The 25,812-nt window shown below is 36.5% G+C and overlaps 1 protein-coding gene across 1 annotated transcript in view; it reads left to right on the top strand.

The window, feature by feature from the left end:
• Window positions 1-25,812, top strand: part of COL5A2 (collagen type V alpha 2 chain) — a 152,437-nt gene that overhangs the window by 58,890 nt on the left and 67,735 nt on the right. Inside the window, exons 2-4 of the mRNA XM_040227784.1 lie at window positions 17,490-17,714; window positions 20,462-20,475; window positions 25,424-25,456. Of these exons, the coding sequence (XP_040083718.1) occupies window positions 17,490-17,714; window positions 20,462-20,475; window positions 25,424-25,456 (272 nt within the window). The remainder of the gene's footprint in view (window positions 1-17,489; window positions 17,715-20,461; window positions 20,476-25,423; window positions 25,457-25,812) is intronic.

Here is a 25,812-nt window from a genome sequence, read left to right as displayed (position 1 = left end):
ACCTAATTGTCTTATTTGATACTGTGATCCAGTCATGAAAAGTTTGACTGAGCTCATGATAAATCCCATCAGTCTTTATATTTGATATTTAGCCAAAAATTTCCATTAAATAAATCTTAATCACTGCTGTTCCATTAATATCATAAGGATATCCAGATTAACCCAATTATTTTCTGATAGATTAAGATGCAAATGGATCAGGATTACATTTTTGTTAGATCACATTCCCTCTTTCCTTTAACATTCTTTAACATAAAGCAAAATGTCCAGTCACATTTATTCCATTATTTCCTTTAATTTCTAATCATGATTGCCAGTCAGATAGATTGTGACTGAACTGATAGTTATTAAACAGGAAAAACCTGAAGTTGAAGATTTGTTCTTTGAGGAAATTTCTAGTTTCAAAGCTCTTAAGAGAAGATTAGATGTTAAAAAAAAGAAAATAGTTAACTTTTGTAAAGACTAGTTCAGACTTCAGGAAAATGAAAGGAAATGAACTGAATATGATGTAATTTAAGAAACAGGTGTTTGATGGTTTGCTTTTAAATTGTATTTTTTAATGTTGAATTTCCCCCAATGGCTTTTTCAGCATCCTTTTTTAGCTTAAATAAAGTAGATAGAATAAAGTATATTGTTTGATATGAGGAAAATTACATTTATGCAATGTAAGCTGAATTTTCTGGGGGAAAATTTCATTTCCTGTGCTCTATAAACCAATCTGAAAAAAAACTGAATAATAGTTGGTATGCAGTCATTAACTACCCATGCTCATCAAAATGTCTGAGAGCTTATTTGTATCATGGAGCTAGTTTTCCCCATCAATATCCTGTGAAGCCTCAGGAAAGCTAGGGGAAATTTCACAGGATATTAGAATGGTAACATTTGGTAGCTGCACAGGCATAGCATCAGGAAATGAAATATTGACCATTTAGAGTTGGGAGCTGAACAGAAAGAAAAAATGGAGTTCATGTTCTTAGTATGTTTCATTTGCTTCCCTTTGATAACAAGCTCATTAAAAAAACACACAACACTCCCTCTCCCTGTCCTCATCTCTAAGAGTGTTTTACTCTTTAAAATGTTTCTTTCAAGTCAGTCCAGACTCCTCTTGCTCATCATCCTTCATATGGATTGTCAGGTTATTATTCTCAATATTCAAAATCTATAGTTAGAGTGTGACGTTTAAGTCCTATATATACAAAATTGTCTTTCTTTTATATACTCTCTAGGGTAGCAGTCTAATTTAGAATGTTGTAGTTAGGAGGATGTAGTTGCTCAAATACTGGCTCTGCTACTCACTAATTTTGTAATCCTGATTGACTCCAAGCCTCTACCAGGGTGGTTTAAGGATTAAATATAAAATGTACATAGGAATTTAGCCTAGCTCTTACAACAGAATAAATAGTAGCTACTAATATTTATACTTCATTGTTATTCCTTAATATTCATCCAAATATGACTTATACAGGGTTTATAATTTTTTCCAATCAAATTTATGTATCTATCCAAAACTTTGATTTCATTCAATGTCAAGGCCATCCTCCTTCTCTGCAGTTATCTGTATTAGTTTTCCAGGACTGCCGTATAACAAAGTGTAACACGTTGAGTGGCTTGAAACAACAGAAATGTATTGTCTCACAGTTCTGGAGGCTTTAGTCCAAAATCAAGGTGTTGGCAGGGCCGTGATCTCTCAGAAACCTGATAACCTTGTTTGCCCCTTCCTGGGATCTGCCTTACAATCTTGGATTTTCCCTGATTTGCAGCTGCCACACTTTAGTCCCTCTGCTTCTATCACGCATGTCTGTGATTCTCTGTGTGCTCTCTTCTCCTCTCTTTATGAGGACACCAGGCATGTTGGATTAAGGACTAACTCTATTCTAGTTCATCCTCAACTTAATTAATTACATCTTCTAAAGACTTATTTCCAAGAAAGGTCAACATACCCTCTGGGTGGACACATTCAATCCACAACTGTATCCAATAGATGTTAATTCCTCCATTCTTTCCTGAAGTTATTATTAACCTTGAAAGTTATTTTCTAGTTTTTCTAATACCTTATCCCATCCATAGTTAATCACACTCTGCGTATTTTCTATCTTGTGTCCTGTGGATTTACCCCTCTTATTCCCAGAATGACTTTCTCCTAATTACAGTATAATATTTTAAAAAGTACTGGCCATTAGTCTCATTTGCTTTCATCTTCAATTCTTTTGTTAGATTAATATTCCTGAAAGCTACTTATACATTCTTCTGTTTATTCACTTACTCATTTATTCGATAAGCATTTACTGGACATGTTGTTGGGCTTCCCTGGTAGCTCAGTTGGTAAAGAATCCTCCTGCAATGTAGAAGACTCCAGTTCAATTTTTGGGTTAGGAAGATCCCCTGGAGAAGGGACAGGTTACCCTCTCTCGTATTCCTGGGCTTCCTTCGTAGCTCAGTTGGTAAGGAATCCGCTTGCAATGTGGGAGACCTGGGTTCAGTCCCTGGGATGGGAAGATCTGGAGGAGGGCATGGCAACCCACTCCAGTATCTTTGTCTGGAAAATCCCCATGGACAGAGGAACCTGGGGAGCTACAGTCCATAGGGTCACAAAGAGTTGGACATGTTGTGTGTGTCAGACACTGTTCTACATTCACAATACAGAGAGAAATTAAATGTGTTCTCCCTCATGAAATGTATAGCCTGGTAGTGTTTACTTGTAAACAAACAATAGACAGATTGTTGCAGGTATTTTGCTAGGTGTATGGATAAGATAAAATCAGAGCACAGAGAAGCATGTGGGAAAGGGAAGTCAAGAAAACCCTCCTAGAGGAAAAAGCGTTGCTCACACCAAGAATTCACATGCCCTCTCTTTTCCTTACTAATATGACATGTTCGCCCTCCTCTCCATGCCTTTTAGGTGGTTCCTGCTCCCATTCCAGGCAATCTTCCTTACCTCTACTATCTCAAAGAGTTTGCATTTTTCAAGACCTACTTTAGACCCCACTTTTATTCACCCTCCTCAGATATTTCAGCTCATCTTGATCTCATCATTTAGATTTCTTACCCATAACTTCTCAAACCTAGAATATACAATGAGCTTTCTTGACTAATTGTGGTCATTGGAGAAATAACTGGATAGAAGATAATTTATGTTTTGATAGTCCTTGGTAAATATTTGTTTTTATATTGCATGATTTTATATATGCATGACTTTATAAACTTCCTTCTTATTTACTCAACTAAAAGTTTTTCTGGAGTAGGATATATGTCTTTTACTTTTGTAACTCTCTGGGATACGGTCAAACATAGACTCTTGATATATACTTATCTAATGTATGAAAATGGATTTGAATGGATTTGCTAAGTATAAAATATAAAAAGTGAATTTCTAGTACAGATATTTAATATCTTATTCCTTACTGTTTTCTAAATCATAAACTGGCATCCAGATAAACTGGAAGCTCATTGTCTTTCAAGCTAAATGTTATACCATATAGCAATTGTAGACTTCCTACAGTGTCAAGGGAGCATAATCCAGAATTCTGTATCTAATTTTGAGGAATGGTATTTTAATTCAGTTGTGCTGAATTTCCAAATGGCTGTAGAACTGGACCTGGAAAAACACATTTCTATTTCATCACAGTGTTGCCAGACTTAGTCATTGGTGGCAGCTGATTGCTCCTGTGCTGCGGGGCGCCGCTGTCCTGGCTTCTGCACTGCTGGTCAGCTCCATCCACTGATGAGCTACATCCCTGCTCCCCTCCTAGGCACCTACCTAAAGGCATCGGGAGGTTTAGAAACAAGAGTGCTGCTGTTTGACTCTCAGACAGGAGAACAGATGCCAAAGAAATGAAAACAGGAAGAAACGAGTGAGAGGAAGGGCCCATGCTCCTTTAGACCCATCCCAGCCAGTTGGCAGAAAGAAGGAGTTACACGCCAGTCAGTGAGCCAGGAGTGACAATATTATACAGCTTGGAAGTGAATTTTTGGAAGAAACCATTTTGGATATTAGTTTTGGCCCTTTAAAAATACCTTAAAAGGATTAAATTAAAGGAAATAAGGACATTTATAGGACGCTTTTGACTTCTCAGACCTCTAGCCTAGATGAAGTGCCCCTCTTAAATATTCCACAACAACCTGGCTTTGCATCTAGCTTTATACTTAAAGAACTAAGTCCTGCTAGTCCACTGCTGGAGTGATTCCCTAACAAGTCTGTGTGCTTCTTGAGGATGGGGAGGAATTTGTTAACTTATCTCTGTATTCCCAGTGTTCGGCAAAATAACAGATAGATAAATAGTTGTTAAATAAGTAAACTCTATTATCAAAATGCATATTTTATGCTATCTGATGTTTGTTTCAAGAGTCAGTGCGTTTACTTTGTGATTTAAAGCTATCTTATGTCAAAGCTATTGGGTGGCTAAAGCATCCAAGGAAGCCTGAAACATGCACAGGGGAGCAGATGGACTGTGGGGACTCAGTGGATAGTGTAAACTGTGGCTTTCCACTCTCTCACTGATGCGCATTTAGACTGCCTGAGAGTTTGAAAGACATGTTCTTACCAAATAGGACTTTGGAGGACAGCTAATACATGATCAATCTACTCACAAATTTATGCCTTTTGGACTTCTGCATTCCTTTCACTCCTAGCTTACTTGAAGTCTGCTTTTATAAATTTAACTTTTTCTCCCAAATGATTGAAGATTGTTTTTGTTTGGGATCCTAGGAATCCCTCAGGTTGTTATTCCTGAGAATTCTAGTTAATTGAAATAAATAGCACTAGACAGAGGTCTCTGCAACACACAGAGGAAGATTTCCAGGATATGACACGATAATTCAAAAGGGCCTGGGACTCATACAGGTCAAGAAGAAAGTAGAATGAAGTTTATAAAAATTTCAATGTCTATGCAAATTTTCAAAAATGAATTCTTGAAATATACATTTGAGCAAACTTACTTTTTCTCCTACAAGAAAGTTTCATTACCTTTTCAGCTTCTATGTATTTTGATTGATTTTGGCAAGGAAGCCGGACTCCAAATGTCTTATCCTATGACTTAAACTGTGTTGTGGTACTAGACAAGTATTGAGTAAAACTTTTTAGATAAATATATATTGATTAAATGGGTTAAATAATGCCTCTATTCACTTTTGCATTAACTTATTTGGATTAAATCTTTCCCAATGAAATCTTTCTCTACGCATCAGGTGGCCAAAGTATTGGAGCTTTAGCTTCAGTATCAGTCCTTCCAGTGAATATTCAGGAGTGATTTCTTTTAGGATTGACTGGTTTGATCTCCTTGTTGTCTAAGGGACTCTCAAGAGTCTTCTTCAGCACCACAATTTAAAAGTATCAGTTCTTTAGTGCTCAGGCTTCTTTATGGTCCAGCTCTCATATCCATACATGACTACTGGAAAAACCATAGCCTTGACTAGATGGACATTTGTTGGCAAAGTGATGTCTCTGCTTTTTAATAAGCTGTCTAAGTTGGGCATAGCTTTCCTTCCAAGGTGCAAGTGTCTTTTAATTTATATGGCTGCAGTCACCATCTGCAGTGATTTTGGAGCCCAAGAAAATAAAGTCTGTCACTGTTTCCGTTGTTTCCCCATCCATTTGCCATGAAGTGATAGGACCAGATGACTTGATCTTAGTTTTTTGAATGTTTAGTTTTAAACCAGCTTTTTCACTCTTCTCTTTCACCCTGATCAAGAGGTTCTTTAGTTCCTCTTTGCTTTCTGCCGTTAGAGTGGCATCATCTGCATATCTGAGGTTGTTTATATTTCTCCTGAAAATCTTGATTCTAGCCTGTAGTTCATCTAGCCCAGCATTTCACATGATGTACTCTGCATAGCAGTTAAAAAACAAGATGATGATATACAGCCTTGTCATATGCCTTTCGCAGTTTTGAACCAGTCAGTTGTTCCATGTTCTAACTGTTGCTTCTTGACCCATATACAGGTTTCTCAGGAGACAGATATAGTGCTCTAGTATTCCCATCTCTTTAAGAGTTTCCCATAGTTTGTTGTGATCCACACAGTCAAAGGCTTTCATATCATCAATGAAGCAGAAGTAGATGTTTTTATGGAATTTCCTTGCTTTTTCTGTGATCCAACTAATGTTGGCAAATTGATCTTGTTTCCTCTGCCTTTTATAAATCTAGCTGTACATCTGGAATTTCTCAGTTCACATACTGCTGAAGCCTAGCTTGAGGATTTTGAGCATAAACTTACTAGCATGTGAAATGTTCAAACTAAGGGACAATTGGAGAAGGAAATGGAAACCCACTCCAGTGTTCTTGCCTGGAGAATCCCAGGGATGGGAGAGCCTGGTGGGCTGCCCGTCTATGGGGTCACACAGAGTTGGACACGACTGAAGTGACTTAGCAGCAGCAGCAGCAGCAGCATTCATTCTTTCTTCCTTTATTTGTCATATCCTAGTATATTTCATCCCACCTGAAAGTGAAGGATCATATTTTATCTTTTCCTATACATTAATGAGTAGAGAAATTGAGGCACATTTTCCTTTAACAAACAGCCTAATTAATCTTTTTGTTCAACCTAAGTCTTACCCTCCACATTAGCAAATGTTTTACATTCTTCTCTTCTGATCTCAGCATCTGCTAACCCATTGCATTAGCCCAAAAATGTGTTCCATAGCTATCTGGGATTGAACAAATAATAAAAATTATTTTGAAAACTCTAAATCTTTCAACAGATGTTTTAAGAAAATAATATGTGTTCCTTTCCTCTATATACTTTTTATAGTCATCATGTTTTAAGAAATTATGATTAAATAATTAAAATATGAAATAAAGATATATATTTTTTAATTTTATTTTTTACTTTATTTTACTTTAAAATACTGTATTGGTTTTGCCATACATTGACATGAATCCACCATGGGTGTATACAAGCTCCCAATCCTGAATCCCCTTCCCACCTCCCACCCCATATCATCTCTCTGGATCATCCCCATGCACCATCCCCAAGCATCCTGTATCCTTTATCGAACATAGACTGACAGTTCGTTTCTTACATGATAGTATACATGTCTCAATGCCATTCTCCCAAGTCATACCACCCTCTCCCTCTCCCTCAGAGTCCAAAAGTCTGTTCTATACATCTGTGTCTCTTTTGCTGTCTCGCATACAGGGTCATCATTACCATCTTTCTACAGTGTCAGTATGTTGTATTGGTGTTTTTCTTTCTGGCTTACTTCACTCTGTATAATAGGCTCGAGTTTCACCCATCTCATTGGAACTGATTCAAATGTATTCTTTTTAATGGCTGAGTAATACTCCATTGTGTATATGTACCACAGCTTTCTTATCCATTCATCTGCTGATGGACATCTAGGTTGTTTCCATGTCCTGGCTATTATAAACAGAGCTGTGATGAACATTGGGGTACATGTGTCTCTTTCAATTCTGGTTTCCTCGGTGTGTATGCCCAGCAGTGGGATTGCTGGGTCATAAGGCAGCTCTATTTGCAATTTTTTAAGGAATTTCCACACTGTTTTCCATAGTGGCTGTACTAGTTTGCATTCCCACCAACAGTGTAAGAGGGTTCCCTTTTCTCCACATCCTCTCCAGCATTTATTGCTTGTAGACTTGGATCGCAGCCATTCTGACTGGTGTGAAGTGGTACCTCATTGTGGCCTGGATTTGCATTTCTCTGATAATGAGTGATGTGGAGCATCTTTTCATGTGTTTGTTAGCCATCCCTATGTCTTCTTTGGAGAAATGCCTATTTAGTTCTTTGGCCCATTTTTTGATTGGGTCTATTTTTCTGGAGTTGAGCTGCATAAGTTGCTTGTATATTTTTGAGATTAGTTGTTTGTCAGTTGCTTCATTTGCTATTGATTTCTCCCATTCAGAAGGCTGTATTTTCACCTTACTTATAGTTTCCTTTGTTGTGCAGAAGCTTTTAATTTTAATTAGATCCCATTTGTTTATTAAAGAGAAATTTAAAAAATTGTAATCTAAAACTAACAGGACTAGTATTGAATAATTATTAATAATTATTAATAGTTTAAAGCTTTTGAAATTGTAATAAAGCTTGTCCCTGTTCACATTTTCTCTACATAAGGGTATTTTAATTTCTTCTCCACTCATTTACTTATTTGGAGAAGGAAATGGCAACCCACTCCAGTATTCTTGCCTGGAGAACTCCAGAGGAGCCTAGTGGGCTACAGTCCATGGGGTCGCAAAGAGTTGGACACGACTGAGAGACTAACATTTAGTTATTTAGGATAGTAACTTCTCAGAAGCACATGGCTTTACAGGTCAAATTCCTAGATTCCATTAAAAAATTTTTTTTTTCTTATCCAACATAGGATAATGAAATATCACTAGTTTAGTTCTGTATTTTGCTAAAGAAATGTGAAATTGATCTTCCTTCTCTATGTAGTGAAAGTTTATCAGAGAAGAAATGGTTATCTTTCTTGTTGATCTTAGCATCCTTCTCTCTCCCTCTGCTTCTCCCTTTTTCTCCTCCTCCTCCTCTTCTTCCTGCTCCTTCTATCTTTGCTTTTCTTGTCTATTGTTCTCCCTACAAGCACAGAAATTTTACAATGAATAACTTTGTTGTACATCTGGAAAGTTATTAAGAAAACTTCTCAGGAAAGGCCACGACTTCTCTTTCTGTTCCTGAATATTCTTGGAGCATTTGTCCTCTGTTGAGACTGATGTTGAGGCTTGACCCTTAAATAAGGTGACTTCTATACAGTAATGTGCATTATAGTAGGTAAGCTGAACATGAAATTAAAGAGATAGATTTATATTCTGAAATGATGGTAAGGGAATACCAGAAAGAAGGGTAAAATCCATTTCATTCCTGTTCTTCAGAGAAATTACCTTGTAATTTTTAATAGCTACAAAATAGACATAAATTAAGTCTTGGTGATAGTGATAGTCGCTCAGTCATGTACAACTCTTTGCAACCCCATGGGCTGTAGTCTGCCAAGCTCCTCTGTCCATGGAATTCTCCAGGCCAAGAATACTAGAGTGGGTTGCATTCCTTTCCTTGATCCTTGGGTATCGAACCCAGGTCTTCATTGCAGGCAGATTCTTTACCATCTGAGCCAAGGGTAGATCAGGACAAAAGTGGGTATTATGGATACTAGTTCGGGTCTCTAGATATCCTCAAGTGGATAAACATAGAAGTTATGTCTTCAGAGTGAAAGCACTAGAAATGAGTTTCAGAAGTTAGCTCGAGAGATAATAGTGCACAAAGAGCTCCTTCAGGATCACTTTCAGTTCAGTTCAGTTCAGTCGCTCAGTCGTGTCCGACTCTTTGTGACCCCACGAATCACAGCACACCAGGCCTCCCTGTCCATCACCAACTCCCAGAGTTCACCCAACTCATGTGCATCGAGTCAGTGATGCCATCTAACCATCTCATCCTCTGTCGTCCCCTTCTCCTCCTGCCCCACAAAAAGCCTCTTGATGAAAGTGAAAGAGGAAAGTGAAAAAGTTGGCTTAAAGCTCAACATTCAGAAAATGAAGATCATGGCATCTGGTCCCATCATTTTATGGGAAATAGATGAGGAAACAGTGTCAGACTTTATTTTTTGGGGCTCCAAAATCACTGAAGATGGTGATTGCAGCCATGAAATTAAAAGATGCTTACTCCTTGGATATGACCAACCTAGATAGCATATTCAAAAGCAGAGATATTACTTTGCCAACAAATGTCCGTCTAGTCAAGGCTATGGTTTTTCCAGTAGTCATATATGGATGTGAGAGTTGGACTGTGAAGAAAGCTGAGGGCCGAAGAATTGATGTTTTTGAACTATGGTGTTGGAGAAGACTCTTGAGAGTCTGTTGGACTGCAAGGAGAGCCAACCAGTCCATCCTAAAGGAGACCAGTCCTGGGTGTTCATTGGAAGGACTGATGCTAAAGCTGAAACTCCAGTACTTTGGCCACCTCATGTGAAGAGTTGACTCATTGGAAAAGACCCTGATGCTGGAAGGTTCATTTTAGACACTTCAAAATACTTTAGAATCATTGGTAGTAAAATGAATGTGGTTAAAGAACCATTGAGAACTGTGGAATGTTTAGTTCACTGTAAGAGCAAGTTCAATTTAATTAGAGTGAGGGCAGTGAATAAAGAATAAGCCAATAAAGAATGAATTAGAAGGAATAAACTGACTACAGTAATGTCTAGATTTTCTCTGCTGCTGCTGCTAAGTCACTTCAGTCGTGTCCGAATCTGTGTGACACCATAGATGGCAGCCCAGCAGGCTCCCACCTCGCAAAATGTACCTGCAAAGAAATAAGATAGAGTTGACTTGATTCTAAAAGTCTTATTATATATAATATTTAATTTTATACTCTTTTGAACATACCATACTAGATATTCTCATATAACAACAACTCTTTTTGGTCATATAATAACTCTACAATTATAAGACAACTCTACCACCTAAAGTGGCTAAAACAAATAACTAATAAATAACTAAATAACTAATAAACTAAGTAATAAATAACTAATAATTAAAAAATTAATTCAACAGGTATTTAATAAGCGTATACAATGATCCTGACTACTATTCTAAAATACCAGGCTATATCAGGATATATCAATGGACAAGTCAGAATAAATGATATCTGTCCTTATAGAGCTATAAATTTATCTCAAGGAGGCAAAAAATAGACAAAAATACAATAATATAGTAGGTTCAAAAGTGCTAAATATCACATTAAAGAAAAAATAGAGCAGGGATTGTTAGATGGAGAGAGACATGGGTTTGTGTGTGGTAGTTTTCAATTTTTTGTAAGGTGGTCAGGGTAGCTTCATGGAGAAAATGACATTTGAGCTAAAAGTAAAAGAAATGAAGGAAATCTTTAATGTGGGTACTATACACTGCTCAGGATTTGCTACTTACTTATCTCCAGATACTCCATGACCACAGTCTCAGGAGATAAATTTATCTCCATGACTACATAAGACTCATGATAGTACCCATTTGAAGAGAGAAGTGGCTAGGCAGATTTTTGATTCTCTTCTTTATTTTAAGCAATGTCATTGCTGGGGATAGATTAAGTACCCAGACTTCATCCAACACAATTCAAAACCTTTCATGCATTTAGGCAAGCAGACACATTTTGCGTGGCACAGATTTTGCTTAATTATTCACTTAGGGTTAATATAATATTTGAGAATAGGACTAGAGTTTGCTAGAGATATTACTACTAACATTTCTAGTGTATTCAATATAAGGCAGGCTCAATTCTTTTTGTGGTGTTTTTACAGCTATTCATTATTGAGCCTTGTGTTTGGAGAAAAAAAAAATCTATGTCAAATGGATTACCAGACTGAAAGTTGGTTTTCCAGACAAAGCCATAGATGAGCATTGCATGTGCATTCTGTGCAGTTTTAGTTTCACATTTTGGCCACAGTTATTTAGATTTCCCAATGATACATGGAAAGCTAAGTAGTACCCAATATAAAAGTTTCCTTTATATTTTTTCCATTTTAAGTAAAGGAAAAACAGCAGCTTTACTAGTTAACTAAAAAGCCCTTGGACATGAGACAGAAAACTTTCATGATTGTATTGAAGAAACTAACTACCTTTGTACAGTTTCTCTAATCTCATTTTATCTGTATTTCTGTGTTTCACTGAAATACTATGTATTAGTTTTCTCAAATTTCAAGGTAAGTTTTCATAATTGATTGTTATTAGGTTGCTTTAGAATATTAAGTATGTTATCTTGGTGGGAAAGAAATTCAACTCAGCTTAAATAATCATTGAGAGTTGACTTTTTTCAATTGTTAAAAAAAAAAAATAGAGAAGGACACAAGAAAGTAATAATTTGTGTAATCATCCTAAACAGAGATTTAAATTCAGATGGCTTATTGGAAAGTAAAAATCTGTAAGTGGATTGAAGTAATAAAAGATGCAAAACTTCACAGGTCTGCTTCTTACTCACCTCTCCACCCACTCAGACCTTGAGGCTGAGGTGGAAAAGTATTGTCAAAGTATGTGGCACTATCAGCTGTCTCTGGTGGCCTCATATGAATCTAATGTTTTAAATGGGAGGGATCAGACAGGGAAAGAGAGAGGATCAGTGCAGAGCTGTTGGCACTGAGTCAGAAGGGTCTAAAGGAAGGACTCAATACTCTAACCTCTTTGGCTCTCTCTTGTGATGATAAACAGTGCTTGAGAGCAGAAGGAAGGGAGGGATTTCCTTGGAAGGTTCTCCAGAACTGAGTCCAGCAGCTGGGGCTCTGCTGTGCATTGGTAAAGGCAGCGTCTGTGGTTTGGTCCATAGGGACCAAAGGGGCTGCCCTGCTGCATCCTCTTTGCCTCGTAAAGCATTCTCTGCCCGCTTCAGGGGACACCAGCTGACTCTGCCATGATTCTAACCCTGCAAAAACTTTTGCAATTAAAGAAACTTTAAATAATGTCAGCCCAGACTTCCATAACCTCCAAAGGGATCTAGACCAAGTGGGCCAGGACGGCTGTGTGTTAGTCACTCAGTCACGTCTGACTCTTTGCCATCCCATGGACTGTAACACATCAGGCTCCTCTGTCCGTGGAATGCTCCAGGCAAGAATACTGGAGTGGGTTGCCATTCCCTTCTCTAGGGGATCCTCCCCACTCAGGGACTGAACCCAGGTCACCTGCTTTTCAGGCGGATTCTTTACTGTCTGAGCCACCAGGGAAGCCAAGGAAGGCTGAGGACTGCTATTAACTTAAAATTTTTTTGTTTCAGAATATGAGCTGCTATGACTGATATGGACTTCTTCCTTTCTGATCACACACGTCTAGATGTCAGGGGTACACTTAGCAAGAACCACCAAGTGACCCATTTCCCTTTCCTTCAAAATAGAGGTCCATAGTACACATCCTGATTATGTAACACTGGGTATGAAGATTACCGAGATGAATACATGTCTGGCTCCCAAGGAGCTCACAGTCTAGTGAGATACAATGATCTGACCAAACACTTCTCTGAATAAAATATTTAAAATTTCTGTGATAGATGAGCATATTATTTCTTCAAGAAAGTTCTTTAGTCAATGTCTACAGAATGTCCAGCATAGGCTTAGGAAGGTTTATTTTGTGTATTTTTCAAAATTTTTAGGTAAAGCCCAATAATTTAATATTAAAAATAGAATCACATCTCTCCTGAATAGTCAAAGGTTTCAATAAGGCCATTTCTATTCACACTTTTTTGCACAAGTATAATTATAAAGAAATGTAGCCATAGGGTGTGGCCCATAGTTGTCAAACAGCAATTCTGATGGCTGAGTTTTTAACTGTTTATTATAATAAGATGGTGGATTTGGTCTGCCATCTAGTGATTAAGAACTGAATTCTTACAACCAAATTCCAAAGCACCTAAACTTTGTGAGAAGACAAATCTATGAGGATGTTTGAGAAACACAGAACAACTGAGTTACTCTCAAACAAAACATGGTCAGATAAAATATATCTCTTCTCTCTTAAGAGATCAGTGCTAAGACATTTGTGACAATGACTTTGCAATGGATTGGTTCAGTTTGTTGGAACATTTGGAAAGAAACATGTAGCTTGGAAGATAAAATTTCTGTAAGTTACACCATGAGAGATTACAAAATAATGGCAATACAATCAGATATCTATCAGTCCTCCTCAATTACAGGAAAGTTAAAAAAATATAAATGGAGAAAAAATACATGTGTCAAAGTACTTTGTTTTTGGAAGTCTTTTTCAGATTTTATAAGAAATGATTTTTAAACTTCTGGGCCTTCAATAAAGGCTAATGTCAACTTGCATTAATTTTATGATTTCTATAGAGGAATCGGGAAGATGGTATTGACCCTCTCAGAATGTCATACAAAAATTCTTAGTTTTTTAAATAATATTGTCATTCATAAAATACTTATGTCATGACTGCTTCACTGCAAATTGGCTGCAATTTTGCTTCCTCTATTTTACTTTTCATTTAAATAAACATCTATGTAGAAAACAGAAAAGACAACATAATCATAAGGTACACAACTGCCATGTACAAACTTGAGAGCTGCAAGCCACCCTGTACTTTCCACCCAGGGTTTCTTTGTACATGTCTTTCATTCAGACACGAACAATGAGAGTTCACTGAGTTTTTGTGCCGTCTGGGATGTGCATGGATTCTGTGCGGGGGAAGAGAAGGCAGGGTTTAGCGGCGAATGTGGTTTTTCATCTCCTTGCCATTTAAAAGCATTCCAACTAACTTTCCACATCATCCTAAATTTAATTATAAATCCTCACGGGGAAACGGACCAGTGATGACTCAGAGTATAAAACTAACTTTTAACATTGTCATTTAAAGTAAGATAGCGGACCACTTCTTTGTCAGTTGGATTGAGGTCAAAACTGTTTTAAGCTTTCAGGAAGAAACTGACCTATGAGTTAACACAAGTCTGAAACAGTGTGTCTTTTTAGCCCAACCCTGAAGGAGACACAGAGAGCAGGATAACTCACCCCTGAAGAGGCTCTCACACATTTTAATGATATTTAATCAACAACATCATTGTATGTCGTCTTGTTGTTTGTTTTCCATATTCTCTATTTCCCCATTTATAATTGTTTCATCCGTGAAATTGAGATCCACTTCACAACGATAGTATATATTTTTGAGAGCAGAATGCTTTTAATATTTTGCATGTGCAGTACTAGCTAGGCACACGCCCACTTCAGTCAGTTCAGCTCAGTCGCTCAGTCCTGTCCGACTCTTTGCGACCCCATGAACTGCAGCACGCCAGGCCTCCCTGTCCATCACCAACTCCCGGAGTTCACTCAGACTCACGTCCATCGAGTCCGTGATGCCATCCAGCCGTCTCATCCTCGGTCGTCCCCTTCTCCTCCTGCCCCCAATCCCTCCCATCATCAGAGTCTTTTCCAATGAGTCAACTCTTCGCATGAGGTGGCCAAAGTACTGGAGTTTCAGCTTTAGCATCATTCCTTCCAAAGAAATCTCAGAGCTGATCTCTTTCAGAATGCCCACTTAACCCTCTGTAAATACACGTGAACACTTTTGCCTCCCAGGGTGTGGCAAGGGAGAAGCAAGCAAATTGAACTTGTGGATCTCATTTTCAGCCAATGGTACTTAGTCCTTGTGATTAGATATTTCTGTCTTAATCATGAAACTTAATGAACAAAAGTATTTTTTGGTACTTAATGGAATAGCTCAATGGACTATGAGTGTGAATCCATTTCTATGGAAATTGTTTTATGGAAACATTCACCTTGGAACTACATTGTTTCAAAGTGACTTTTCATCTACAAGTAGCACTTGCTTTTTTGAGGTACTATTTTCTTATGTTTTGAAAATAGTTCCACAGAAAAGCATGTTAAAGCTAGATATTTACTTTCTCCTTCCTTGAGCATGCCTATAGTAACACTGGATGCTGCGGCTAAGTCGCTTCAGTCGTGTCCGACTCTGTGCGACCCCATAGACGGCAGCCCACCAGGCTCCCCCGTCCCTGGGATTCTCCAGGCAAGAACACTGGAGTGGGTTGCCATTTCCTTCTCCAATGCATAAAAGTGAAAGTGAAGTCGCTCAGTTGTGTCCCACTCAGCAACCCCATGGACTGCAGCCCACCAGGCTCCTCCATCCATGGGATTTTCCAGGCAAGAGTACTGGAGTGGGGTGCCATTGCCTTCTCCAAACACTGGATAGACAGAGCCAATTTTATTTTACTGATGAGCTACATAGTATGTGATAAACATCTGTTGGTGAAGATTACACAGATTAGAAAGTTTGTGCTTTTCTTATGTATAGCACAAAAGCCAAGATGTGGTGCCATGCTTTAAAAACAATTTTCCGTTTACCAAATAACTGTGATGAGAGACTAAATATGTGAGGCAAAGTATTCCATAGAGCAGTGAGAACGTTATCCAAGAAAAACTTTCTAAAGTTATGAAGATGGATATTTAGACTAATGTCTCTTTAAACTGAAATCATTTCTGTCTGTAGTTCTATATTAGCATTTGACTATATTTATTGTGAAAGATATGTAAATGTTACTAAATGTAACTATTTTTTCAAAAACTTATTGTAAATGCATTTAAAAATTTTTAGTTTTATTTTTGTAAAGTAGTGGTACAATTTTAGTGAACCATAATTTAGATTCACTCATTCATTCATGTCCATCCATTGAACAAGTACTTGTTGAATGTTGATTCTATGCAAGGTATGATGTCAAGCTTTAGAAATACCACGCTGAACAAGATACACTAGTTCTCACTTTTATATTGCCTGGTGGTGGAAATAAGAAAATAAACAAGTAAAAATAAATAAATAAATACTAATTGTGATAAACCTTATAAAAGCAGTCATTTTTGCCTAAAGGTTCCATTTTAGTAAATGTTTAATTACCTTGCTTATAATACAAAATGGATGAATCAATGGATGGGTGGATGAATGAGTTGTTTAAAGCGTTCTATAAAGCATATCAATCAGATAAAGAAAGTTTGCTTTTAGAGATTAGAGAAGAATTGTGGGGGGCAGGTAGCAAACTGTGATCGTGAGCTACTGGAGTTGGAGTTGAGGAAGCGAAATACAGTGTCAGGCAAAGGGAACAGGTTATATTGATTCCTTTGGGAGGAAGGGACTGGGAGGACTTTTGGGCTTTAAAAAGGAGCTTTGAATTTAAGTAATTGGAAATGAAAGGAATTAAGCAAGGATTTATGATCCACGTTGTGTTTTAAATTACTATAGTTTTGTTTCTTGAGAATCACAATGTTAAAGATGTATGTGCTTATTTTATAGTAAATGTATAATAGAATTGCTGTGTTTATAAAAGTGCATATATATTTCCAAATCTGCATTAAATTGTAATCTAAATATAGAAAAGTATTTGGCAGATATTATGTAATAGCTTACCATGTTGTCTTGGTCCTGACTTAGTTAATTTTGATACAAAGATAATTAATGCATTGGCTGTATAAGCTTTTCATTTCCGCTACAGTTTAGGAAACTACTTTCAGATGTTTAGCGGAAATCCACTCCATGAATGGGTCACCATTCGCTTTTTTTATCTTAATGTTTAAAATGAATTTAAGTTTTTCTTCATGATATTTGAATACTTATTGTTTTCTGTTGTGGGATTTACTAATGGGAAGTTTCAAGTCAGTTTAAAGTCACATAGGGTTTACCAAACACTGAAATTATGTATTCTGTTTAGAACTCTTCCCCCTCTTTTCAAATGGTTTACTTTTATCCCTCAAACATGATCTTACATTGCTTGATTATTTGTATCTTCAAAAATGATTTTCGGAAGCACTCTGATTTAGTATACTTTGGATCATTTTCCCTGCCCCCATCATGCTACAATATAAGTTTCATAATAATTTAATTGTGAATTACATGTCTGTCTTTAAATACTAATGGAGTAAGCTCATTTGTGTTTGGCTCCTTAGGAGGTTACCACTTAGCCCAGATATTTTAGAACCCACAAGATAATTTACCTTCCTAAATATTTCCCAGATTCTGAAATTTCAGATCACTAACCTCTTTTTTTTTTCTTCTTATTCTAGAAGGATATGGTGAAGAAATAGCCTGCACCCAGAATGGTCAGATGTACTTAAACAGGGACATTTGGAAGCCTGCCCCGTGCCAGATCTGTGTCTGTGACAATGGTGCCATTCTTTGTGACAAGATACAGTGCCAGGATGTGCTTGAATGTGCTGACCCCGTAACCCCCCCTGGGGAATGCTGTCCTGTCTGTCCACATGCAACTGGAGGTGGCAATACCAATTTTGGTAAGAATGCATAAGGCCAACTCAGAATTTGTCCAGTGACTTATCTTTATAGTTACAGTGTTTTTTGCTCTCAGAATTCAGCAACCCAAGAGAATAATTAAGCTGCTATTCAGTAGTCTTTGGCATAATAATTTCACTCACCCACTTTAATCTAACAGTAATGAAAAGAAAGTTATTTCTTCGTAAGCGAGGAATTTTGGGGGCTGCATGTAAGTGTTTATGTCTAATTTGAGAATTCTTTGTACTACTTATGATGTTCTTTTGTTACCCTATCCATGCTCATGCCTCCAAGATGTTTGTTGGTTTTCTATGAAGTCCATTAATGTCTAAGAGGAGATCTAAAAACACATTTCTCTTCCCTGTGCCAACTTTACCCTTGGAAATGGAGTAATAATTTCTAATGTAATTTAGTGCCACAGCACCCTCTGTTACATAGGTTCATAAATGCAGAATGCTTTTAATATTGGCTAAGAGAAACAAGAGAATGGAATGGGTTTTCTGGAGAAAATAATAATATAAATTATTGGTTCTTAAAGCTTCTTTTTTGGAGAAAAGTGTTTGTGTTTAACAAAGACTGTATTTGAGTATACATGTTAGAAAAACTTGCATATAAGAGAAACAAGTTCATGGTTATCTGTTTTAGTGAACCAGATAAGATTAATATTAAACTTTTGGGTTATTTGTTTTAGCAGTCATGAATGGAGGCTTGCATGCACCCTTGTCAAGACAGTGTCAAGGCTTTATTTTTTCCCCTAAATTTCACTGTAAATAACAGAAAATATAATGAAGTGCTCCAAAGTATTTTCATGGAAACATTACACAGCAATTTGCCAATTAGCCTCTTGGATATCATTCAACAGTAACAGCTGGCCTGGAATCAATACCCAAACTTAACTTTTAGCCATGTAATAAGGAAGATCCCACTTCAGTATTCTTGCCCAGAGAATCACACGGACAGAGGAGCCTGGTGGGCTACAACAGGTGGTCTACATGCTACATAGGGTTGCAAAGAGTCAGACACAACTGAAGCAACTTAGCATGCACACAGTAAGGAAGATATAATGGGAGGAATGATGAGCAAAGTACTAAAGGGCTACCTGAAGTGGATATGATCTGCACAGAATCCCCGGAAGGAAAGCAAAATTAAACCTGTGGGGATAAGTGCACATTGAGACAATGGTAGCAAAAAAAAAAAAAAAAAAGAGCAAAATACACAACCTCCTGCAAATATTAAAAAAAAAGAGCAAAATACACAACCTCCTGCAAATATTTTTAAAAAAGAGCAAAATACACAACCTCCTGCAAATATTAAAAAAAAAAGAGCAAAATACACAACCTCCTGCAAATATTTTAAAAAAGAGCAAAATACACGACTTCCTGAAAATAGGTGATTTAGGAAAGCCCAATTTATTCCTTGATGAATAATTTTAAAAAGTACTGACAACAGTGTTGATACGAAGATACTATAAGGCAAAGATGAGACCGTTTAACTAAATATATGAGGCAGAGAACACACCAATAAATATATCATCACAGGACAGATGAAAATTCTGACCAACCCTTATTTCCATTATCACAGAACAATTTAACATTCTTAACTGCACCTGAACAAACAATGAGACAAGAGCAAGAAGTTAGAAGTTTAGATATTAGAAAAGAGGAGGCTAAATGATCAACTTATGGAAAATATAATTGTGTACTTACAAAACCTTAGGGAATGGAGTAAGAAAATGCTCCAAAACAGTTTAGTAAGATAGTGCAATATAAAATTAACAAATTAATAGATATACTATATACAATTACTTCATAGAATGTATGTTTGTTAGTCGCTCAGTCATGTCCGAGTGTTTGTGAGGCCCTGGACTGTAGCTCTCCAGGTTCGTCTGTCCATGGAATTCTCTAGGCAAGAATACTTAGTGTGCTGACATTCCCTTCTTCAGGGGATCTTCCAAACCCAGGGATTTGACTCCTGGTCCCCAGCATTGCAGGCAGATTCTTTACCATCTGAGTCACCTATATATTGCTATTATAAATATTATATTTTTATTGCTATTATTCATTCTATGAATATTAATGAATAATAGGAATAAATATATATATTTGTACATTACTTCATAGAATGAATAGTAGGAATAAAAATATCTCATTTATAATAGCAATATGTAGGATGAAGGCATGAAGGATAAACAAAACAAAATATTTAAGATATATCTGAAGGAAACTTTAGAACACTACTAACTCAAATAATGACTTTAATACATGTAATGTTCCATTATGTTCTTGGTTAGGAAGACTAAAAGAAAATCAATAATAGTGACCTCTGGTGAGAAGTGAAATGTGGGACATAGAGAAAAGGGGACAAGGAAATTTTTCACTGTACAATCTATACCTTTATTAATATATTTTAGGTTTTTTTTTTAATCATGTGAATGAATAACCTACTCAAAAAACTATAAAAACCAAAAATAGAGAATATTGATTGCAGATAATTAGTTATAATTTTAATAGTTAATTTTTTTCTATATGAAGGTTGTGAAGAATATTCAAATGTCAGAATTTTCCTAAGGGTATGTTATTTTGCCTCTTATGAAAATATTGGTGCAAAATAATTTGGATTTCTATCTACTGGTGACAGGGAAAGCTTTTTAAATTAAATTCTGACTCTATAAAAATTATTGAAATAATATTGAGATTCTTAATAACTATGTATGCATAAAATAATATATTTATTCTTTTATTTTTTATAGGAAGAGGAAGAAAGGTAAGTTTTACTTTGCATAGTTTCATTTTTGTAAATTTAAAAAATTCTAATGATATCTACATAATTCTGGCTTTGAAGAGTTTGAAAGCCCTTTGTAAAGTACCATACGAATATAACTATATGAGCATAGTTTAGCTACTTTGATTATAGATTATAGATGATGCCTCTATTTTCTTCACTTTTTAAATTTTTATTTATAGATGGTTCTTTCAGAAGGTTGTGAATCCTTAAGGGATTGAGACTATGTCATGTTAATCATATACCTTATATATATTAGAATAAGTGTCTAATTGCAATGCAGTAGACCCTGCAATAAATGTTTAATTGAATGAAGTAAGGAATGAAGAAAAGAAGAAAGAAATGGTGGGAGGGTATTTGTCCTACTTCAGTGGAATTGTGGTCGCTCTCCCATCAGTTGAGAAGTAAAGATTTGATTGGGGCTTCCCTGATAGCTCAGTTGGTAAAGAAACAGCCTGCAGTGCAGGAGACCCCGGTTTGATTCCTGGGTCAGGAAGATCTGCTGGATAAGGGATAGGCTACCCACTCCAGTTTTCTTGGGCTTGCTTTGTGGCTCATCTGGTAAAGAATCTGCCTGTAATGTGGGAGACCTGGTTTCTATCCCTGGGTTGGGAAGATCCCCTGGAGAAGGAAAAGGCTACCCACTCCAGTATTCTAGCCTAGATAATTCATTGAACTGTAAAGTCCATGGAGTCTCAAAGAGTCAGACATGACTGATTGATTTTCACACACAAAGATTCAATTAAAAGAATTAATTGAATGACTTGATACACATCACCTCCCTTTCTCTCCTCTTCTTATTGAAGGACCCTGAAATCTAATCCCAGAAACAAGCATTACATTCAACAGGACAATAATGGGCTGTAGCCAAGACCTTGGTATACCTACTCAGTTTAGCCACTTGTTAACTGGACATGTGTGTGTTAGAGTCGCTCAGTCTTGTCCAATTCTTTGCGATCCCATGGACTATAGCAGGCCAGGCTCCTCTGTCTATGGAATTCTCCAGGCAAGAATACTGGAGTGGGTGTCATTCTCCTTTTCAAGGCATCTTCCTGATCCAGGAATTGAATCCAGGTCTCCTGCATTGCAGACAGACTATTGTCTGAGTCACCAGTGATTGGACATGGGTGATCTCATTCAGTGAGAGAGTTCCATCCCCTTGGAAGTATTCTTTGTTTTCTGGTAAAGTTGAAAATTATGACATTTGCTCAGTCTTATCCAGATGGGATGGACACAGAAATTAAGAATGAAAATGAGGAGTCATCTCAATTTTCATGGGAGATATTAGACAGCAGATTTAAATTCTTTGCCTTTGCATGCAATGGAAATTCAGTAAATTAATAATTGTACAATGCAATGCAATTTCTTCATGGTAAGCAAAAGTGATGTCATCAAGGGGAGGTCCTGGTCACTTTTTACATTTTTGGCTCAGAGGGCAATACCCTAAATTCATCTTATTTGTCATAAATATCAGTGAAGCTGTTTATATGTCAATATATGTCAGAGGAGAAGGACTGCAAATGCCAGCTCACATTTGGTTTACCTTTGAAAGCTAAAAAATTATGAAACTTAAATGTTTGAATATAGCCTGCAAACAGATAGATAGATGAATTAGTAGGTAAATAGATAAACAATCTGTGAAATAAAAAGGAATTGACTGTGAGAACTGCCTTGATGTAATCAATTTAATTTGGTTAGTAATTATCCTGTTTACTGAGGGACAATTGCCAGGCTGTGTCGTCTAGTTTACTGCCTCTTTCCAAAGATGGTGTGGGACAGCTTGGAGAAGGACATCCTCAAAGCAGCTATTAATTTAACACATTCTAGTTATGTGCTTATCTTCATGTCTCTGCCATTTATTATCAAGTCATCAGAAATATGAGAGCAGAGCAATATTGTATAAACACACTTTGTGCTAGGTTTATATAATATTGATTTTTATTTATAATTTATTCATTCACTCATGTTAAGCAACAAATGATTACTGAACCTTTGTTAAAATCCTGTAGGAGGCAAATAATGCAGATGACGTGATGGTGGGAAAAATAACTGTGACTGCCGCCTGTGGTAAAGGCTCCTATAAAAGTGATGAGGCATATCCACATAGTAAGTGATGAGTAACAGATGAGAAGTAAAATTAAACTGTAATTCTCATCTGAACATGAATACTTGAATTTTATGTTTCCCAGGGGTATGAGAGTCAAATTTAGTAAAGCTATCATTCCACATAAATTGATTTATTCAAAGCTCATATTAACAAAAGTGACAAATATTTTCATTTTTTACTTATTTCCAAAATAAGAAATACATAGAATCATTAGATAAATTTCTTATCAAAACTTGATTATAGAACATTTAATCCCATATCAAGTATTGTGGAACAGTAGAAGGCTCGTTTTTCTAATTTTGGCTGAAATAATTTCTCCTCCCTTTTTACTTGTATTTCTAGACTGGTTCCAAAAAGGAATTATTCTCATGTATGTGTGTGCTTAGTTGCTCAGTCATGTTCAAATCTTTGTGACCCCACGGACTGTGGCCTGCCAGGCTCCTTGGTCCATGGAATTCTCCAGGCAAGAATACTGGAGTGAGCTGCCCTGCCCTCTTCTAGGGGATCTTCCCAACACAGGGATCGAACCCAGGTCTCCCTCATTGCAGGTGGATTCTTTACCATCTGAGCCACTAGAGTCCTTTATTTATTAGTCACAGATTTACATACCCTCTCCGAACAAGTAAAATTCTGTTGATATTTCAAAGAAAGTTTTTTTAAACTCTTAAAAGGTTAATTTGTATTACTTTCATGTTAAAAACGGAAAGATCTAGTCTAGAAGTTAGCAGAGGGAAGATGCAGAGATAAGCTTCTCTGCTTTGCTGCTCATGTGTGTTGGCCCCTCTTCCTCTAGTCTTTTTGTGGGTGTTTTCCAATCTCTTGTGTTCTGCCTTGAGGGATCCGCCTGCCTCTGTAGAGCCATTTCCAATTCTTCTGAATTCTCAATTTATTCCTGACTTCCTGAGGATTAGCTAGCTCAGCATTAGAATCAGCAAGTATGATCAGGGTATTGTTCTGTTATTGAGTCCACGATTAAGACTATCAAGATTGTAAAATAATTTTTTAAATGAAGACAAAATCTAAAAGTAAAATTGAAGCATTGTTTAGGTAAAACTCAGGTACTTGATGAAAAACTAAGATTGTCAGAATGTTAACAGTGATTATCTCCTGATTGACTATGATACGTACTTTATCTATTTTCTATTATCCTAATTCCTTACTATGAACTCCTATTATTTTTATAAACATATGTAAAGACAGTGTATATGAAAGGAGAAGTTAAATAAAGTAGAATTCATTACCCTTGTTTTTCCTATAGTTTGGGTATAATTCCTAATGCATTCATTCTCTATAATTACCTGGGAAAAAGCATTTTTATAGTGTATTAATGATAATTACTATATTAATTTTATTGAGAACTTCTGTGTGCCCAACTGAGAATATAAAGTAGATAATCATTACCTTGGGGAGACCAATATCTATTGGAAGACAAATACTGAAATAAATGATTCAAGTGAATATGTGATACAATAGAGGTATGTGTGTATTAGTCGTTCAGTCATGTCCGACTCTTTGTGATCCCGTGAACTGTAGCCCACCAGGCTTCTCTGTCCATGGAGTGGGTTGCCATTCCTTTCTCCAGGGGATCTTCCCAACCCAGGGATTGAACCTGGGTCTCCCACACTGCAGGCAGATTCTTTACCATCTGAGCCACTGGGGGAGTTCACAGTAGAGATATATAAAGATATAATTCAACCAATATTATTTAAACAACATACTTGACATCATGCTATAAGAATACAATTTTTGAAAATCTAAAGTTCTAAGAATCAAAAGAAATTCCATCTATATCTGTGGTGTTAAGATATAGATGCAAAGATGGTGTTAAGATAAAGATAAAAGCAAATTATGCTTTATTTACTTTAAGTTATGGTAGTTTCTTGTTATTTTTTATTTTCCTGTTCAAATCATAATTTTTCTAGGTTTTCCTCAGATATTGAGAATTACCTAATATCATTATGTCTTTTATTTTCTTTCCTTTTTTTCTTTAGAAGATGATCACATATCTCTTGTTATTTCTCATAGTCTTCCATGAGTTTAAAAAAAGAAAACGATGGCAGGTGTTTTGGGATTGGCATGTGATAAGTTACTAAAAACTAAATGGCATGTAATATGAGTGTGAGAGTTCAAATATAAACATACTTCTGGATTTTCCTTTGTGCTTTCAGTCTTTGGGTGGTTTTTCCTATGGTGCTTTGACTTTACATTTTTTTAATCACAAGCATTTCGTTGTTTTTAGTTATATTTCTTATTCTTTAAAAAGACACTTGCTTGCTTCTTTCGGTTGCGCTGTGTCTTCACCGCCGTGCGCTGGCTTTTCTCCAGTTGCGGCGAGTGGGGCCACTCTCCAATTGAGGTGCAGGGTCTCACTGCAGTGGCTTCGCTTGCTGCAGAGCGTGGGCTCCGGGTGCTCAGTCTCAGTAGCTTGCCGCTCGCGGGCTCAGTAGTTGCGCTGCACGAGCTTAGTTGCTCCGTGGCGGGTGGATCGTCCTGGGCCAGGGATCAAACCTGTATCCCATCCACTGTACCACCAGTGACATTTCTAATCATCTCTTTGGGTCTGACTGCCGTAAAAACTGAACGGAAACTACACATTTCACACAGTGGATTAATTTTATTTTCATGTTTTTGAGAGAAGCAGTGTTTTTGTCATGAATATAGTCTGACTATTCTAAAATTGATTGTTAACCTTTTTCTCATTTTATTTTTTACCTTTCTTACATACAAATTTCCATTGTTTACATGGAATATTTTGATATAACATGTTAATGCTCAATAAGCCACTATATTTTGCTAATTGCATTTTTTTTTTTTACTTCATAGGGACAAAAGGGAGAACCAGGATTAGTACCTGTTGTAAGTATACATGTATATACATTCTTCATGTATTTGATAAACTTAGTTATAGCATCATTGTATATTATTGCTTATATACATACTTTCAAAAATAGGGAATTTAATTATTTTATAACCAAACTTTTAGTATAAAGCAAGCAAAATAAAATAGATCAATTCTTAATTTAATATGATATTTCATGTTTATTTTTCCTGACTTTTATTTATTTTCCCATGACTAAAGGTGTAAATCAAGCTTTTACAAAATTAAATATATTGTATGTGAATATAAAGTGATAATTAAGATGTATATTTTTATAGTATATTTAGCTATATCATCCAAATGGACAGGCATGATTTAATGTGCCACACTTCTG

The sequence above is a fragment of the Oryx dammah genome, unplaced genomic scaffold (assembly GCF_014754425.2).
Source record: "Oryx dammah isolate SB20612 unplaced genomic scaffold, SCBI_Odam_1.1 HiC_scaffold_27, whole genome shotgun sequence".
Classification (NCBI taxonomy): Eukaryota; Metazoa; Chordata; class Mammalia; order Artiodactyla; family Bovidae; genus Oryx; species Oryx dammah.
This window is presented reverse-complemented; position numbering and strand designations above follow the sequence as displayed.